This window comes from Heptranchias perlo, chromosome 4 (genome assembly GCF_035084215.1).
Source record: "Heptranchias perlo isolate sHepPer1 chromosome 4, sHepPer1.hap1, whole genome shotgun sequence".
Taxonomy (NCBI): domain Eukaryota; kingdom Metazoa; phylum Chordata; class Chondrichthyes; order Hexanchiformes; family Hexanchidae; genus Heptranchias; species Heptranchias perlo.
Window position 1 is genome coordinate 58,172,671 of NC_090328.1, and position 19,856 is coordinate 58,192,526.

Genomic DNA, 19,856 nt, shown 5'->3' on the forward strand with positions numbered 1-19,856 from the left:
CAGCATGGAAACCTTTTCACCCCATGAATAGCAGTTGGCTACACAGCAATTTGACACTGGCAAAGGCAAGTGCAGTTTTTTGCATTTTATTGTGAATGCTTCATTTAAGACATTACATGGCCAATGTGCCATAATAATTCTTATTTGTATCAGTAAAGTGCAGAATTACAGTAATTACCTGAATCCAACTTAACCCTCAAATGTCACCCTTCCTGTTACAACAGTAATGTGGATACTGTATCATATCAATTACTTTGATGCAATAGCTGGTAATTATAAACATCTTGTAGGAGGCAGGCTGTTCTTCAAACTAAAGAAAACAAATCTCTTCAGTTTGCTGTACAAAGCCATTAAAAAGGACTTGTTGAAATCTCCATTTTAAGATACATTAGCTCATATTTTCACTCCACTCAGTAACAGACATTAAAAAGGAGACAAATGCAGCAACCTCAAGGGTAAAGCCCTGTTTATATTTATATACAAAAAAGCCTATAGGTGCTTCCATCAATTGTAAGTGGTCAGAATACCTTATGTGGTTTGAAAAAAGTTTTTAAATAAATGAGCAATCCACAAAAAAGCATGAGAAAGATATCCAATGTTCCAATCAAGTTCCAGTATCTGCATAGTGATGTGTGAACACAGAAGTCTTTTCTCCAAGCCACTGCACTGGAAACTTAAAAGCATTAAGGTATTGCTGATATTAAAGCCAGCTTTGACAGTTTGCAGGATGAATAATGGCCCACAGTGTGCGGAGTCAAAAAATAGAATGCCAGAAAGTTGTTTTTTTTTATATAAAGTGTGAATATTACATCTACACTAATCAGCACTAATGAGAATTTAAAAAGTCAGCTTTAAAGTATTATTCTGCTACTAGTAAATATTAGAGCAAAATCAAGTTTGGCAGCAGTTTTGCTGGAACTCCAAATTAATACAATATAAACAATCCCAATATTAACCAAAAGCAAAGCAACATACAGCATCAGGCATCCATTAAAATACTGATGAACAGATACAATATACTATATACATACACACGCATTACCATTGTGCATGAATTGGGGTACAAGGAGACCAAGGGGCAAAACAAAACATGCAGTCAACAAAATTCACTAAAAGCTGCTGAATCCATTCAACATCTCTTAGTGCGCAGATGAAAACTAAAGCACATGACCAATTTCTTCCCATATTTACAGACATTCCAGAAACTAACCCAAAAATTGTTCAGATCATCTATGGAGCAAAATAAACGCCTCCAGTTTTTCTGGGATCTGTCCTTTGTAAACTAATTGGTGTTTTACTATGGCACGGGCAGCAAGACACTGCAAAGTTGTGTGGTTGATGGGCTGGATCAAGTTTTTTCCCATTTCCTTCTCATCCAGTAAATCACAGGCAGTCTGTTTATGGGAGTTTGTGGTGTCGAAGTGTGCACCCGCCTTAATTAGAAGATTCATGATCTCAGGGTGATTGTTACGTGCTGCAATGTGCAATGGACTGTTGTTCTCAAAGTCTCTTGCATTGAAATCTGCTCCACACTCCAGCAACATTGCAGTGACCTGCAAAGATGGAAATTTACAAACTGGATAGCGACCTACAGAAGTAGTGTCTTTATCAACTGCAAGGTGAAGTGGGGAAAACCCAGTTTTTCCTCGCGAGTTCAGTTTTAGAAACCTGTAGATAGTTTGCCGCTTGAGATGTTCCTGCTCAGAGCTGCATTTCACTTTCTCCAACAAACAGATCAGATGAAGGATTATTGATAGGGCTTTGCTCAACTGTGTCAAGTCAGGTGGGGTCTGTACCTGCTTCATGGCTCGGTCTATTTCATAGACACTCTTGCTCAATATTCCCATCAAATCATTGAAGGACACAGAAGTTCCTAAGACACCTTTTGTCCGGTCTTGCAACATAAAAGAAAAAAGTTCAGCAAAAGACAGCAAGCTGCTCGCTGTCATGGGACTCAGTGGATCCAGATTATTCTGCTGCATATCCAATGCATACTTCCACAAGTTGATGCACCTTTCAAAATTGCCAGAATCGGCATAGACAGCACCTCTGTATCTTATGTAGTAGGAGGTATCAGGGTGAGAAGGACCCAGTATTCTCTCCCTGATCAACAGCGCCTGCATCCTCATCTCATCTGGATCAGCGATCAAGGCTTCCAGCTCCTCTCCGGTGGTTACTTCTTTGGCATAATCATAAGCCATTACCAACTGCTGGGGCTCTGGTTTAGTGAGGACATTTGCCCCATCGTTGTATCGCATGTCCATAGCTTTCTTCCAGTATTTCATAGCTCCCAACAGGTCTCTTTTCTTGTCCACAAATGTGGCTCCTAGTAGCTCTAGGGCATCAATACGTTCAATTTTACTTGTTTGTGGGTGCTGGGTCAGGAAGTCTACGATGTTGGTGTGACCAGTCACACTGGCTGAAAGCAGTGGGGTCATTCCATAGCCATCTTTCTCCATTTTGGCTCCATATTTAAGCAACATCTTCATGATCTCCAGGCTCCCAGACTCAGCACAGTCATGCAAAGCTGTGTTTCCTTTAAAGAGAAAAATGAATTAAAATCAATCACTAATTAATAGCATTAATAGCAAAGATTTCATGCTTCTTAAAACATTAAATTTATATTTTTAAAAAATAGCTTCTCAATTTTAAGTGTCACATATTGACATGAAGTTATTACGGATACAAAAGGAGGATGGAAACAACTTAAAACACTCAATTTTGATGTGTGCAATTTAATACACATTTCAAGCACAAAATGTCAGTCACATGCCCAGCCTGATCAATCCAGATTTTTTTTAAAAAACCTTCAAATACATTCATCCAACAAAAAGACAGGATCCTCCTCTGTACATTGCACTCTAGCATCAAGCATTTGAATATCTCCATGTGCCTTATAGGTACATACTTAAGGGTGAATTTTTTTTGGAGAAATAAAGACCACTCTTTACAGCTTTTTCACAAAAAACTTTAGATACATTGCCATTTTACATAGAATTAACAGCATAGAAACAGGTAATTTGGCCCAACAGGGCTATGCCAGTGTTTATGCTCCATACAAGCCTTCTCCCACTACTTCATCTCACCATAACATATCCATCTATTGCTTTCTCCCTCATGCACTTATCTAACTTCCCCTTAATTACTAATCGCTTCAACCACTCCATGTGATAGCGAGTTCCACATTCTCACCACTGAGTAAAGAATCAATTTTAAATGAACAATTCTTCCAGAAGACCTGTAAAATGTGAGCTACCCAGATCCAAGAATAAAATCTTTAAGAGGTAAAGATCAGTTATAATTGAGTTAAATACAAACTTATGTCAAATACAATATCCATTTATAGAAGCCTGCAATTTAATTTCTTTTCATGAACAAGGAGAGTGATGTTAGCACCGAATAGAACTCTTTCTATTTCAAGCATCCAGGCTGTCGATTAATGTAGTTGCATCAGAATAATTTTTAAAATGGTGAGCAACTATTAAATGTTGGTGTTCAGAGGGATTTGGGTGTCCTTGTGCACGAAGCACAAAGTTAACATGCAGGTACAGCAAGCAATTAGGAAGGCAAATGGTATGTTGGCCTTTATTGCAAAGGGGTTGGAGTACAGGAGTAAGGAAATCTTGCTATAATTGTACAGGGTTTTGGTGAGACCACACCTGGAGTACTGTGTACTGTTTTGGTCTCCTTATCTAAGGAAGGATATACTTGCCTTAGAGGCTATGCAACAAAGGTTCACTAGATTGATTCCTGGGGTGAGGGTTGTCCTATGAGAGATTGAGCAGAACAGGCCTATATTCTCTGGAGTTTGGAAAAATGAGAGGTGATCTCATTGAAACATAAGATTCTGAGGGGGCTTGACAAGGTAGATGCTGTGAGGCTGTTTCTCCTGGCTGGAGAGTCTAGAACTAGGGGCAGAGTCTCAGGATAAGGGATTGGCCATTTAGGACCGAGATGAAGAGAAATTTCTTCTTTCAGAGGGTTGTGAATCTTTAGAATTCTCAACCTTAGAGGGCTGTGGATGCTCAGTCGTCAAGTACATTCAAGACTGAGATCGATAGATTTTTGGACCCTAAGGGAATCGAGGGATATGGGGATCGGACAGGAAAGTGGAGTTGAGGACGAAGATCAGCCATAATCCTGTGACTGGCGGAGCAGGATCAAGGGGCCATATGGCCTACTCCTGTTCCTATTTCTTATGTTCTTATTTATGTTGTAGGCGCATGCCTACTGGGAACTGGATTGTGAAAGTGCAAACTTATTTCACATGGGACCCTTACAGGCAGAACAGAATTTCAACTGATCAATCTGGGCTGGATTTGAACCCAGGTCCCAAAGTCAAACGGCCAGTGTGTATTCCACTGCACCACTCAGCTCCCTGAAACACTGGTTTGATTTTAAAGCCAAGAAATAAGAGTCCCAACAAGATAAAGATACAACAAGCATTTTCACAATAGCAAGTACACAGGACCTAGTACCCACTTCTGGGTCTACAGTACACTTCATCTGTTCTATAATGATTTAAATACAGATAATTATATTACATATGGATATTAGACAAATGTATTTTGTTTTGCTGCCAGTGTTGTTTCCACCTCCATGGCAAAAATGAATTCTAAAATCCACTGTTCAACATTGATGAAGTTAAGGCGGCATAGGTTTATAGACTTTCACTATTGTGAAATACAGAATTTTTCGTAACAGGAAAAAAACTTGCTGCAATAAAGCCACTGCCATCTTCTAATTTATAAACTACCAAGACAGACAATAAAAAGCTTGCTATGAAGGTCATGTGGACCAAAACTGAACACACCTTTGTGACTTCATCCCAGGTATTACACTTAAAAAGATCAAGCCACTTAGCCTCCCCCTCCATAAAAACACATAGCATGATGCCCTGAAACTCCAATACACTGCATGGCATAGGTTTATATATTGGATAAAAGGGAAAAATGTAAAGAAAAAAGGTCATTATAAAGTTCAAACGTATAGAACAAGACTATTCTTATTCTATTGACTGCTATTGACAATTGCTCTACAGCCAAATTAGCAACTAGTGCTATTTACCTTGCAGGACTGCCACTAGTAGCAGCCCTGACTTTGGGAGCATTGTATAGCATTATTGTTAATAGAGGTAGTGCTGGGATTGGCACCTCCAAAGGAGGAAAGACTCCTAAGAAGTGGTTTTTGTCAGTACCACCAACTGAAGGAAGTACTTTCACTGCTAATTAAAGACAGTTTAAGACTTAGCAGGGTCCTCGTTACAGGATCCAGGATACCTAACACTAAATCTGCATTGTTTACTCCACATACAATTCTCTGGTCAGAGGTAGCCAGCTCTAAAGTCAGCACATTAGTAGCTGCTAGAGCACCCTGGGACAAATTGCTTGATTTTTAAGGGTCTCCACTTTTCCTGATGACCCAGACAAAAATTAGAAGCTTGCCAAGAGGAAAATTTCTACGCTTCCTACCATATTCCAATAAACATCTTATAATCGTTAAATTTTAAAATCAGAATAAAGTTTCCCTGTAAAGTGCTCTCTTGCATATAACGCAAGTGCAGTATTCTATAGTGGTAACTTCTGAATCTTCGGTTTAATTTTAAGGCTACTTTTTAAACTGAATTATTAATTTGTTGAAAATACAGCTGCTTCCATGGAGTATACATCCTACTAAACGTTCTCTGTAAAAGCAGATTTGATTCATGTATACCTTCTATCTTATACCATATTTGTTCAGTTCGAATGATCTACAGGTGATCGTATACCCTTCTGTCCAGTAGTCTGGCTCACTACCCATCATTGTTGTAGAGTAACAGCCACAATGTGTATTATACTTTTTGGGAATAAGCTATTAAGCTGATGTTTGTTTACTTTTGCACTGTACTACAGCTGTACTGTAGTTTTTTAAAAGAATTTCAAAGTAATATTCTTGATGGCTTAGTAAGTTTATCCATTGAATTGCTAAGCCATACAGAAAGTATCGGATTCACTCTCTAGATTGTGTTAAGTTACCTGATCTCAGCTGGGGTTAGTGGTAAGTTGTTACAATATGGCTTCAGTGCTGCTGGGTTAGGGACGAGGATAATTAGTCAGGGTTTTTGCATATGATCGCTGTACAGCAACACCATCTGGAAATGTGTGTCCCCGGACATCAGGTGAGAACAGGATCAAATAGGGTGACAGATCATAGACAGTGGAGGGGACCAGAGGGGTGGTGGTGAGGTATTGCTGGGTGTTGTAAGCGTACATGTGGAATCTGACATTGTTTTCAGATGATGTCGCCGAGGGGTAGCATGTAGACACCACTATCCTTTCCATCCCGAACAATGATCCAAAGCACTTATTTGTTTTCTGGCCCATTCATTATTGCAGCATGAATTTTGCTTCCTTCGTGCAAACGAAAATATCAGATCTCCACAAGGGCAGAAAGCAAGGATTAATTTTCCCATCATGAAAAAGGAAAGCTTGCAACAAGTTATATGCATGAGCTCTTCTCTCTTTTCTCCCCCCCCCCCCCCCATACAATTAGCTTTCACAATTTTAAAAGTGAGATATAACTTGAATAACACTGCTACTTTTTGAATTGAAACAGGCTCAACATACTGCAGCTGCACATTCCCGCCCACCTGTCAAATCAGTTTCCCTAGACAGCAGCAGATGCTCACAATTTTTTCTAATGGTCCAGCTGATCTGGAAACAGGCATGGTTGAGCACAAGAATATTAAAATATATAAGTTTCTTCTGGAAGAGTGATGGTACATTTTCTAAAGTATTCTTTAATCCCAAAGTTTAAAAAGTCATTCACTTTTACTAAAATTGCATATAGGCAGAAGGAGCAGTGGCCGTGACATTAGGAATAGATTAACTAATTGAAGATAAATAGAAGGAAATTACAAAGCTGCAAGCAATGATACACACCAAGGCTATCAAAAACTGCCATTTTATAATATTCAAAACAGCATCTATGACTACAAGGAGTCATAGACTTTCACTATTGTAAAATACAGAATTTTTCATAATAGGAGGAAAACTTGCTGCAATAAAGCCACTGCCATCTTCTAATTTATAAACTACCTAAAGAAAGACCAAAAGCTTCTGTGAAGGTCATATGGAGCAAAACTAAACTTACCTTTGTGACTTCATCCCATTTATTATACTTGAAGGATCAAGCCACTTAGGTTCCCCCTCCCTAAAAACATAGCATGATGCCCTGAAACTCCAATACATTGCACTGCAGATTGACAGGACCTAGAATGGCACCGATTACTCATATGAAGGGGCCCAATTTCAACTAAGCAATTGCCAAGTTGGGTAAACACCATGCAGAAACCAGGTACTACATTATTGCTGCAGGACAGCAGCTGCCAGTCATTCTGGCAGTCAATTATATAGCTGCATTGACAAAAGCTTGCAACCCAACCTCACAGAAGAGGAAGGTACATGTCCCAAGCAAATGGAATGACAAAATAAAATGAATAAGTTTGTAACCTTGCAATTAGAAAATATAGTGATGCGAGAATGATGGGTAATATAGAACAAAAGGGCACAGAGCCTCATCATGCCAGAGAAATGTCTCAGAGCACTCCACATTATTTTTCAGCTGTTACAAAGTCAAACTCAGCAGCCAATTTTCAAAATCACATCCAACAGCATTGAGATGGACCACAAGTTTTTTTTAAAAAAAAGTTAGTCTAGTCAATTCCCTGCTCTTCAAAAAGATCATATGACACTAACATCCACCTGAACAGGTAGATGGGGCCTCTGTTGAGCTTTTCATTCAAAGGATAGCATGTCTTCAGGACTGCACTGGAATATCAACCCAGAGAACAAAGTCTGGAGGGGGCCCTTATTACACAAGCTTATGACTAAGGAGCAAATGCTACCAAATGATCCAGACAGACACCAGTTAATGTAGTATTAAAAGATTGATCATCATCTTTCACCTCCTCATTTTGCAAATTTGGTAAGCATTTCCACTGATTTTACATTTTTTGTGGGGGAAGAAGCAATGAACAGAAAGTGCTAGGCATCTAGTACCAGCTGGACAGATCTCCATTACAAATAGACCACTGGTGCACTTTATATACTGCATTGCACATAATTCTCCCTTCCTTTGTAATAAAATAGAACTCTACGTGCAGTGTAATAGCTTTGCAAGTCATCTTGTGTCGCAGTCAACGGGTAAGTTTCACACGGGAGGGGATGAAAGAGTGCAAGGAGTAAGAGAAAAAATTTGGAAGGATTAAATCTAATTGCACTGCTCAGCGTTTGTCATAGTTCAAGTGGACCTGGTATGAACATTTCACACATCCGTACTCTTCCACATTTTAGTGACAAAATGCTAGATCCCACTGTACCACTAAGCCATTGTGGCAAAAAAACATTGTTATGCAAATAAGATTTTTTTCATGGCAAAATCTGAAGTACTGAAAAGGGCATGAATCAAATTTAAGCCTCAAGACATATCACACATCCAAACTACTGTGTGGAAAGTTATTTGCCCTCTCCGTTTAAAAACACACAACTGGTTACTTTGAACAGGAGTTCAGTGCTGGTAATCAAGGCTAAGCAAAGCATTACAGGTTTTAGTACAGTATCAAAAGTACTGAAAAAATAGCAGCCATAGTTGGCAGCCAGCCATCCTGTGGCTGATTAACAATTTTATTTCATTATATACAAGTGGTAGCTGTATTTCACAAACTCAAGGATAAATAAATTAGTGTCTTATTCTGGATTATTCCTTTAACTGCAGCAATGCAACGGAATTAAAATTTACACAATCCACTTTTAAGCTATGCTTCTTTGACTGGTATACAATAAAAAAATCTATTACCACAATTCACTATATTAGAAGTAAAGATGCTGGGAAATGATTGCATAAACTGATTTTAGTAGTATTGGCATTCTCCTGTACGCTGTGTCACATTTGCAAAAGTGTCAATTTTTTAAAAAACGTTGGTTAAAATTTGCTGAGTTGGTTTAACCCATTAACTCCCATGACATTTAAACTGGACTGGATTTCCATTCATATTTACTGCCGTGCTCTCCTGAAAGAGAGGGCTGGGGGGAATACTGGTCACAAAATTACATGGGCAGGTGCCCTCCAATAGCCAGTCTGTGTGTAATGTCACCAGTCTATCTTGGTTAACCTTTTTTTGAGTTTGTTTTTGGGGGGAGGGGGAACCAAACTAAGTACAATCTTTAGTACACGCACACAAACAAACTGGACAGTAGGAAAGGAACCCATGTCGAGACATCCCTCTCTGTAACAGAGGGGTGCAGAGGTCAATTGAAATACCACTGCTGCCCAAGCATGGTCAGACCTGGGGCCTTCCTGTTTTGCATGGTTCAGTGAACACTGCGGACTTTATAGCAAATGAAAAATCATAATTTATGGTTTTCCACAGAACAATTAAGCAATTCAAGCCCCCAAACACTTGTAACAATCCCAGAACCCCATGGAATTTAACCTATTTATAGTCACCATTGCGTCATTGGCCCTACCAATGAGTTGTTGGTGAGCTCAACATTCAACTTTCACACAAGAGAATAGGTAGCAACTTATATGAAATAAATGCAGTGTACTTCTGGAAATTAGTCCAGAGTTTCATGTGTTAACCCTTAAATGACTGACTACTTGAATGGAGAGGGAAAGGGAGTTCAAATTCCCCTATCACTTGAGAAACTCTACATTATGAAATTATGCTACAATGTAATTTAATGGGATAACTGGGTCATACACACTGCCATTCTTTCATGGAAGAAAGCAAATCTAAAAATTTGTTTAGGCTGGTTGCTTGTGGGGGAGAAGAGAGGAGGAGGAAAAGACAGCAAGGGAAATGGGAGAAAAGGGAGAACCATATGTTGTGACTGGGCAAACAAACTTCCCCAAAGCAACTATAAAAACACAATCTGAAAAGTATGGCTTACATGGACTGTGATCATTTGTACAAACAACATTAATGCAGATTTTTTTTAAAATCTGAACCATCACTTATGAATGCTTTGCTTTTGGAAACTTAGTCTGTAGACATCCTTTCTCTGATATAAAAGTATTTTATATTGGCTTACTTTAAAGCAAACTTAATTTGACTAACATACATAAAGGATTCAATATAAATAAACCATCTATAGAATATTGAACTATTTTACAGCAGCAGTAAAAGAAACTGTTACCAGTTGGCCGCATCCAAGTCCCTGGCAAGCCAGGTGACATGGAGCACTTACATGGACTGAACTTAATGCAGGAAAGTCTAAATTTACACTTAACATATCAATGCACCTTCATGCAGACATCGTGTTGACAATTTACCAGCATACCAGGAGCACCTTTTTTTTTTGGGGGGGGGGAAGGGGGAAAGCAGAGTATTTTGATACATCTATTGCACCAGTAATGCAATTAATAAACATTTTGTTTGCACCACACACACTATTTAATTTCCAGCATTTTGAAAAGTTATCTTCAAAATGGTCCGGGGCCCATGTAAATAAGTCACTATCGACTATATACACAAGGCAACAAACAGTTCATTGTACAAGAGTGTAATTTCTACCTTTGATTCATTTCACTCATTCATCCGTTAAAGTACGTACGAAACACACCCTACAAATATTTCAATTACCATCTAACTAAGTATGAAGATGAAGGACAGTCGTGCTGGAAATCCTTTTGTGACATTGTAGTTTCTTAAAATGATGAGGGCTAATGGACCTCGCAGCAAGTCTTCCTGACATTTTGGTTGTTTTAACATCGCGCAACCCCTCCTTCTAGAAAGTCAAGCTAAACTACGAAAATCACTAAATTGAGTGAATTAAAACAAACTTGGAAAAAATCTGAATTTAAGTGACTCATTTTCCCCCAAATTGACAGAAAGGAGTCGAAAGATGTACGCTTAACCCGTATGGGGGAAAAAAATTATTCAAGTAACAGTGTCCTCATTCCTGCTCATTTTACTCGTCCTTTAAATAGACACTTACATTTCTAAACTGTTTGAAGACGAGAATCAAGACTCAAAATTAACCTAAACACTTAAATCCGAAAAATTAAAGTATTTTTAAAATTCTGATAACTTTTCCAGCGTCGAGCCCCGCATTGACCGGTAAGTCATTCCAGAGCCCAGCGGAGCGCTCGATGCCGCGCTGGGAATCACACCAGACCGTTACGGGAAGTGGTTTATAAAAACAACCAGAAGTTGGGCCTGAGTGACCCGACTTCAGCTCAGAGAGCAGACAAAAAGGGGCCAGAGAGGGGAGAAGAGAGGGGGAGAAAAGGGCCAGAGAGAGGGGGAGAGCGAAGAAAAGGGCCCGGGGAGGGGGGGAGGGGAAGAGAGCGGAGAAAAGGCCTTTCTGGCCGGGTACCTTTGACGCTCTTCCTGTTGACATCGGCCCCTTTCTCCAGCAGATACTTGGCGATCTCCCGGTGACCCTTGTAGCAGGAGATCATGAGGCAGGTGTGGCCGTGCCTGTTGGCCACCTCCATGTCGGCGTGGTGCTCGATCAGGTACGTGACGATGTCCAGGTGACCATCGAAGCAGGCGGCCCTCAGCGGGGTCGAGTTAGTCAGGGTCGTGTTGTTGACCGAAGCGCCGTGTTCCAGCAGCGACCTCACCACCGTCAGATGGCCCGCGGCCGAAGCTGCCCACAGCGGCGGCGCCCCTTCGATCGTCTCGCCGTCGAAATTGACCGATCCGCCGAGCTCCACGTCGGCGCCGCACTGCTCCAGCAAGTAAACCACCACGTCCAAGTGACCGTAACGAGCCGCCATCAAAAGGGCCGTGGCACCGTTGGTCTTCTCGGCCGCCAGCGCCGACACCTCTTCCGGGCTCTTAGCGGTCAGCAACTTCTGCAGCAGCCGTAACTTGCCGTCGCGGGCCGCGTTGAACACCGCCGTCTTGAAGTCCATCCTCAGCCGCTCGGAGCGCTCCGCCTGCCCCTCGTGCGCCCGCGCTCTCTCTTCCCCCCCACCACCACCACCACCACCAAACCTCCCGCTCCTCCTCCTCCTCCTCCCGGGGCGATATTCAAATCCTCGCTCGCTCCCGGCTCCTGCTCCCGATTCCACGGCTCGTTCTTTATTTCGAACCTTCCGCCCGGCTCCCGCGAGCTCCTCCTTTATCTCCCGATTCCACGGCTCGTGCTTCCCAACCGCCGCCTTCCTCCCTCCCTCGCGCTCCGGCTCGAGGGCTTTCCTTGCCTGAACTTTTTTCCCCCCTCACGTCTCTCTCTCTCTCTCTCTCTTTCTTTCTTTCTCGCCAGTTACCTCGGGCGCATTTCTTTTTTATTTTTTTTTTAAACCGCTCTAGCTGATCTTTAATTTAAAAAAGTAAATCTCGACGGTAATCGGATGTCTCTTCAACCACTCGGCAGGTTGTCGATTTTTTTTTTCTCTCTCTCTCCTTCTTAACAACCAACACCAAGCAGGATTTTTTGAAATGAGTTCATTGCGGAGAGGGGCAAATGGAGACCGTCAACCTAACTTTATTAGCGGAAGTTGAACTTTTCTTTAATTGAAAAGCGGAGCAGCCAATAATGGATGACGCCGTGGAGAGGTTGGTTTTGAAAGCGAACGCTGTCGATTATGACGGAAACAGAGATCCGGTTTCTATGGTGTCGAAGAGCCAATAGGAAAGCGCGAGAAGTGTAGGGGCGGGGCTCTCAGGGAGAGGCCAGCGGTAAAGACCTTGCAACCGTAGTCGTTTAAAAATGTGCCTGATTGGAAAAAAGTGTCATAGAAAATCGACGAAGTTGAGCACCATCTAGTGTACTGTTCCTAAAGAAAAACAAATCACTATACTTAGTCGAATTTCATTTTTTCTTCTGTGTCCTAAAGCTTTTTAAACTTTTCTTTGTCTCCAATTTTCTTCCCTTTCCTACCTTAATGTTGCTGATTCACGTTGCTCCACCATCCAGTACCTCACCCAACTGTTCATTTCTCATATTAGGCTAAATAGTGAATGTTGGATGATTACTTTTAGAAAACTGGATTCCTGATGCACGTACCCATTACCATGTTTAGGAGTCTCCCATGTCTTGTCCATGCCTGGGTGGCCCTGGAGAGGGAGCACGTGGTATCCGCTGGCACGCTTGAGGCCTTCCACAACCGGTGGGCATGGATAATAATATTTAATTTGCTAAGTTTTGTACGGTGGCATCGTGGTTATGTTACTGGACCGGCAATCCAGAGGCCTAGACTAATAATCCAGAATCATGAGTTCAAATCCCGCCACAGCAGCTGGGGAATTTAAATTTAATTAATTGAATAAAAGAAGCTAGTATCAGTAATGGTGGCCATGAAACTACCGGATTGTCCTTCCCTTTAGGGAAGGAAACCTGCTGTCCTTACCAGGTCTGGTCTATATGTGCCTCCAGACCCACAGCAATGTGGTTGATTCTTAATCACCCTCTGAAATGGCCTAGCAAGCCACTTAGTTGTAAAATCTCACCATGAAAAGTCATAATAAGAATAAAACCGGACGGACCACCTGGCACTGCACCACTAGGCACCGGACACGACAAAGGCAAACCAAGACCCGTCGACCCTGCAAAGCCCTCCTAACTAACATCTGGGGACTTGTGCCAAAATTGGGAGAGCTGTCCCACAGACTAGTCAAGCAACAGCCTGACACAGCCATACTCACAGAATCATACCTTTCAGCCAACGTCCCAGACTCTTCCATCACCATCCCTGGGTATGTCCTGTCCCACCGGCAGGACAGACCCACCAGAGGTGGCGGTACAGTGATATACAGTCAAGAGGGAGTGGCCCTGGGAATCCTCAACATTGACTCTGGACCCCACGAAATCTCATGGCATCAGGTCAAACATGGGCAAGGAAAACGCCTGCTGATTACGACCTAACACCCTCCCTCAGCTGATGAATTAGTCCTCCTCCATGTAGAACACCACTTGGAGGAAGCACTGAGGGTAGCAAGGGCACAAAATGTACTCTGGGTGGGGGACTTCAATGTCCATCACCAAGAGTGGCTCGGTAGCACCACGACTGACCGTGTCCTGAAGGACACAGCTGCCAGACTGGTCCTGCGGCAGATGGTGAGCGAACCAACACGAGGGAAAAACCTACTTGACCTCGTCCTCACCAATCTACCTGTCGCAGATGCATCTTTCCATGACACTATTGGTAGGAGTGATCACTGCACAGTCCTCGTGGAGATGAAGTCCCGTCTTCGCACTGAGGACACCATCCAACTTGTTGTGTGGCACTACCATTGTGCTAAATGGGATAGATTCAGCTCAAAACTGTGCATCCATGAGGTGCTGTGGGCCATCAGCAGCAGCAGAATTGTATTCCAGCACAATCTGTAACCTCATGGCCCAGCATATTCCTCACTCTACCATTACCAACAAGCCAGGGGATCAACCCTGGTTCAATGAGGAGTGTCGAAGAGCATGCCAGGAGCAGCACCAGGCATACCTAAAAATGAGGTGCCAAGCTGGTGAAGCTACAACTCAGGACTACATGCATGCTAAACAGCGGAAGCAACATGCTATAGACAGAGCTAAGCGATTCCACAACCAACGGATCAGATCAAAGCTCTGCAGTCCTGCCACATCCAGTCGTGAATGGTGGTGGACAATTAAACAACTAACAGGAGGAGGAGGCTCTGTAAACATCCCCATCCTCAATGATAGCGGAGTCCAGCACGTGAGTGCAAAAGACAAGGCTGAAGCGTTTGCAACCATCTTCAGCCAGAAGTGCCGAGTGGATGATCCATCTCGGCCTCCTCCCGATATCCCCACCATCACAGAAGCCAGTCTTCAGCCAATTCAATTCACTCCACGTGATATCAAGAAACGGCTGAGTGCACTGGATACAGCAAAGGCTATGGGCCCCGACAACATCCCGGCTTTAGTGCTGAAGACTTGTGCTCCAGAACTTGCTGCGCCTCTAGCCAAGCTGTTCCAGTACAGCTACAACAATGGCATCAACCCGACAATGTGGAAAATTGCCCAGGTATGTCCTGTCCACAAAAAGCAGGACAAATCCAATCCGGCCAATTACCGCCCCATCAGTCTACTCTCAATCATCAGCAAAGTGATGGAAGGTGTCGTCGACAGTGCTATCAAGCGGCACTTACTCACCAATAATCTGCTCACCGATGCTCAGTTTGGGTTCCGCCAGGACCACTCGGCTCCAGACCTCATTACAGCCTTGGTCCAAACATGGACAAAAGATCTGAATTCCAGAGGTGAGGCGAGAGTGACTGCCCTTGACATCAAGGCAGCATTTGACCGAGTGTGGCACCAAGGAGCCCTAGTAAAATTGAAGTGAATGGGAATCAGGGGGAAAACTCTCCAGTGGCTGGAGTCATACCCAGCACAAAGGAAGATGGTAGTGGTTGTTGGAGGCCAATCATCTCAGCCCCAGGACATTGCTGCAGGAGTTCCTCAGGGCAGTGTCCTGGGCCCAACCATCTTCAGCTGCTTCATCAATGTCCTTCCCTCCATCATAAGGTCAGAAATGGGGATGTTCACTGATGACTGCACAGTGTTCAGTTCCATTCGCAACCCCTCAAATAATGAAGCAGTCCGAGCCCGCATGCAGCAAGACCTGAAAAACATCCAGGCTTGGGCTGATAAGTGGCAAGTAACATTCACGCCACACAAGTGCCACGCAATGACCATCTTCAACAGGAGAGAGTCTAACCACCTCCCCTTGACATTCACCAGCATTACCATCGCTGAATCCCCCACCATCAACATCCTGGAGGTTACCATTGACCAGAAACTTAACTGGACCAGCCATATAAATACTGTGGCTACGAGAGCAGGTCAGAGGCTGGGTATTCTGCGGCGAGTGACTCACCTCCTGACTCCCCAAAGCCTTTCCACCATCTACAAGGCACAAGTCAGGAGTGTAATGGAATACTCTCCACTTGCCTGGATGTGTGCAGCTCCAACAACACTCAAGAAGCTCGACACCATCCAGGACAAAGCAGCCCGCTTGATTGGCACCCCATCCACCACCCGAAACATTCACTCCCTTCACCACCGGCGCACAGTGGCTGCAGTGTGTACCATCCACAGGATGCACTGCAGCAACTTGCCAAGGCTTCTTCGACAGCACCTCCCAACCCCGTGACCTCTACCACCTGGAAGAACAAGAGCAGCAGGATGGGAACAACACGACGTGCACGTTCCCCTCCAAATCACACACCATCCCGACTTGGAAATATATCGCCGTTCCTTCATCATCGCTGGGTCAAAATCCTGGAACTCCCTTCCTAACAGCACTGTGGGAGAACCTTCACCACACGGACTGCAGCGGTTCAAGAAGGCGGCTCACCACCACCTTCTCAAGGGCATTTAGGGATGGGCAATAAATGCCGGCCTCGCCAGCGACGCCCACATCCCATGAACGAATAAAAAAAAACATTGTGCCAAACATTGAAAATAATGGGCCCAAAATTTAAAATAACATTGAGTTTAATGGTGCTCATCGTTATTCATGTGTAAATTGTCCAGCAACTTGTGGCGAGGAAGAGATACCCTGTGAATTGTGAATTGCGAATCGCCACAAGTTGCTGGACTATTTGCTTCGCTGTTAGCCTCATGAAAACAGCAGCTTGCCCTCAACCTCCCGTGAGTTTTGTGAAGTTGCTATATTTGCACATTGATTGCCCATTAAACTTGCTGCAGAAAGTTGGGGCTAGCAATTAACAGCATAAGTACCTTTTTAATGAGGAGTTTTATATTCCTGCAATGCCAATCAACTTCTCCAGGCCAGAAAGGGAACGATTTAAACTGTGGAGTCTCATTCCTACAGGTAATACATTGTTGTTAGAGATTTTTCAAGTTTTAAATTTAAAATGTTTTAATTTTTTCTTACTTTTCCTTTATGTCTCTTTTTCTCTCTCTTAATCCAATTTTTCTTTCCCTCTTCATTTCTCATTCTGTACTTCATTTGACTCTAGTTCACCATCCTTTTCGTAGTTCCACTGTTTCTCAATCCTTAAATCTCATTGATTAAGGAAATGGACTGCTGGTCCTGTTGTTCACGAAGGTCCCAGAAGCCCCGTTGCTCTCCTCACACCGTTATCAGCTTGCACTTCCAGCAACTTACAGGCCAAAGAATTTTCAAGTTAAAGCTCACCCTTCAGTAAAAATGTAACTAACAGGGCACGCTGCGAGATGCCCTGCTCGAGCAAATCTGGGCCAATATGTTTATGGACACAAAGTTCCTTAAAAAGACACATTCTGGGATAAAATCATATAATGAAGTCTGAAAAATGCATTCTCACATTTAAGTTTTTATAAATAAAATGGAGGTGGTTTTAAAATAAGCACACAGACACAGTGGTTGGAAACTGGTGCGAAGATGATTAATATTTGAGCATTTAGGATGCAAGCTATAGTCTGCTAAGTTTGTTTTTAAAAATGTATACACGTGTATATTTTTAAAATCAATACCTAAGCATAGGTGATTAGACTAAAGGTAGCAGATTAAAACCAATTCCTTTTCTAATTACGGCATATTCTTGTAACGGGAGCAGTGATGCCTTTATCCATCCTTGCTTCTTTTCCTCTATGACTACTTTGTCTTGCTGTATCTGATAAATAGAACCCTTCTGTTCATTTTCTGATGACATCTCCTTGGTCACTCTGAAATGGGTTTGCACGGACTCAATCTCCACCCTTACAGTCCAACTGCATTGTATGACATTCCCCTCCCCCTTGTTTGATTCATTTTATCTTGTCCATGGAATTGTCATTCTCCATGGTTTCTATATGCTTTGTTTTGTAAATCTGAACATTTTCAAACATTTTAAATAAAAATCAAATAAAACCATTTCTGGCTGTTGCTATTTGACTCAAATGTCTATGGATCAGATTGCAGTGACTGTTGAATCTGTTAAGTATCCTCCTACCAGTGCTTCCTACACAGAGTTTCAACTGAACAGCTGACCTCACAAACTAGCAACCAGTTTTGAATGCCAGGGACTGCTCCAGATATTTTTAGACAGATAAATCAGCATAACTGGATGGATTTATGGACTATCATGGTGTCCATGACATAAGTATCTCAGGAATCTTGGAGCAGAAGTTGAACTACTTGAAACATTGGGGTAGATCTTGACTTTGTATGACAGTGTAAAGCGGGTGGTAGCTAATAATGGGGAGAGATCTAAAATGGGCTGCCGACTCGCTATCACCCGTTTTACACCATCACCCAAAGTCAAGATCTACCCCATTTTCTCAATAACAGTGCATTGTGTTTCCGATCAGAATGGATTCACAATACTGATCTCTGCTACCTGTTCGTATCTACAATTTCCTCAACAAATGATATTTGGCAATTCGCTTTACGAATTTAGGTATGCCGCGGATACCTTCTCGGGTTCAGTGACGGCAGTTACTCCTATATGGGAACTGACACACGCTACCCTATGTCTACTTGTGTGATAGCCTAAACCAGGTCTATAACCTTAGTACCCCTTGTGACCTGAACCAGATATTCACATCTTTTGCATGTGTACTTCTTCAATCTCTTCGAAGGTGGACCAACCAAATACTTGGTGAGGTGAGACTTGATATGAACCATTAAGCTGCTTTATTTCACAATGAGTGACAGTTATGATTCACTCAGTTCAATTAGTTCTTTGCATAATAATGCAAAAAAAATGTATGTTTCGCTACATCATCAAATTATCTGGTTTGACTTAAACATAATGATTTCTAACTACTGTCCTGCATTTCAACCTTCTCAAACCCTGACTGCCTCACAGCATTCTGTTTAAAAAACCTGATTGCCTTCCTGTGTTTTTGTTTCTGTGTTATATCTTTCACTGTTCACAGCCAGAAAGGGGATCAAAGACTTTCCAATACAATTAGATTGCAGAGACAATCTAACAAGTTGCTTATTAATTACAGACTGTGGGTATTAGCATCTTAATTGCCTTTGATCTCAGAGTCCTTTCTTTAACTTGTGTGAATACACTCTGCTTTCAAAACCCAGCATTGAAAGTAATTCTTCTTCCAAATCCTTTCTGTAGAAAAATAGTTAAAACAAATTCCAAAACATGCTCTAAGGCTTGTACAATGCTGTAATAAAAACATAAAATGCAGGAAATACTCAACAGGTCAGGCAACATCTGTGGAGAGAGAAACAGAGTTAACGTTTCAGATCGATGAACTTTTGTCAGAACGCCTATGTGCAATCTAATTGTACAATACTGTGATGTTGCAAGGTATAGAATCACACTTTTAAGACATTGGATTATAAATTCATGGGGATGGCCAAATCTGAATTTGAAACTATAAGCTCAGCAGAGGAGTTCATAAAAATCTAATGAAATGGGTTCTGTAATCAAGAACCTCCACAGCTTGTTTATTATAACTGGCATGGGATTTTTATTGATGGCATACTCCCATTAGCTTATCTTTCCCAATAAGAAGATTAGGCTGTATAAAAATATACATCAGATGTTGGGGTTCTGAAACTCATTTTTATTTGAATCTTCCTGGTCTTGCAGGATTCACAGGTCGCAAATTTTAAAATGAGTGGCTACTTCGGCATTCAATTTATTAAACAAGATTGACCCTGTATCTGGCCTGGTGAATGAATGTATCTTCCATATATGCACAGATTCTACATTCTGCCATTCTCATTGAAGATCAATACACAGGAGAGAGACAGAGTGTTAGCCTTCATTCTCTGAGTCCAGCTTAGGCACTCCAGCTGGATTTTACCACTGGTTTTTGGTCAGCCAGTCATAGGGAACAGAATCACGTGGTATGACTGAAGTCTACAGGCATATGCCTGAAACAGACCCTCTCTGAATTTTAACTGCATCAAAATGAGAGAAAAATGTATCCCTGCTTCTCCTGGGTAGGTCA

The 19,856-nt window shown here is 42.2% G+C and overlaps 1 protein-coding gene across 1 annotated transcript; it reads right to left on the reverse strand.

Moving 5' to 3' along the window:
* Positions 1–70: 70 nt before the first annotated feature.
* fem1c (fem-1 homolog c) lies at positions 71–11,955 on the reverse strand. Its single transcript, XM_067982980.1, has 2 exons — positions 11,361–11,955; positions 71–2,536 (listed from the first exon to the last, which is right to left on the reverse strand). Exons 1-2 carry the CDS (start codon positions 11,902–11,904, stop codon positions 1,227–1,229), a joined length of 1,854 nt encoding a protein of 617 aa, XP_067839081.1. The 5' UTR covers positions 11,905–11,955; the 3' UTR covers positions 71–1,226.
* Positions 11,956–19,856: the final 7,901 nt, after the last annotated feature.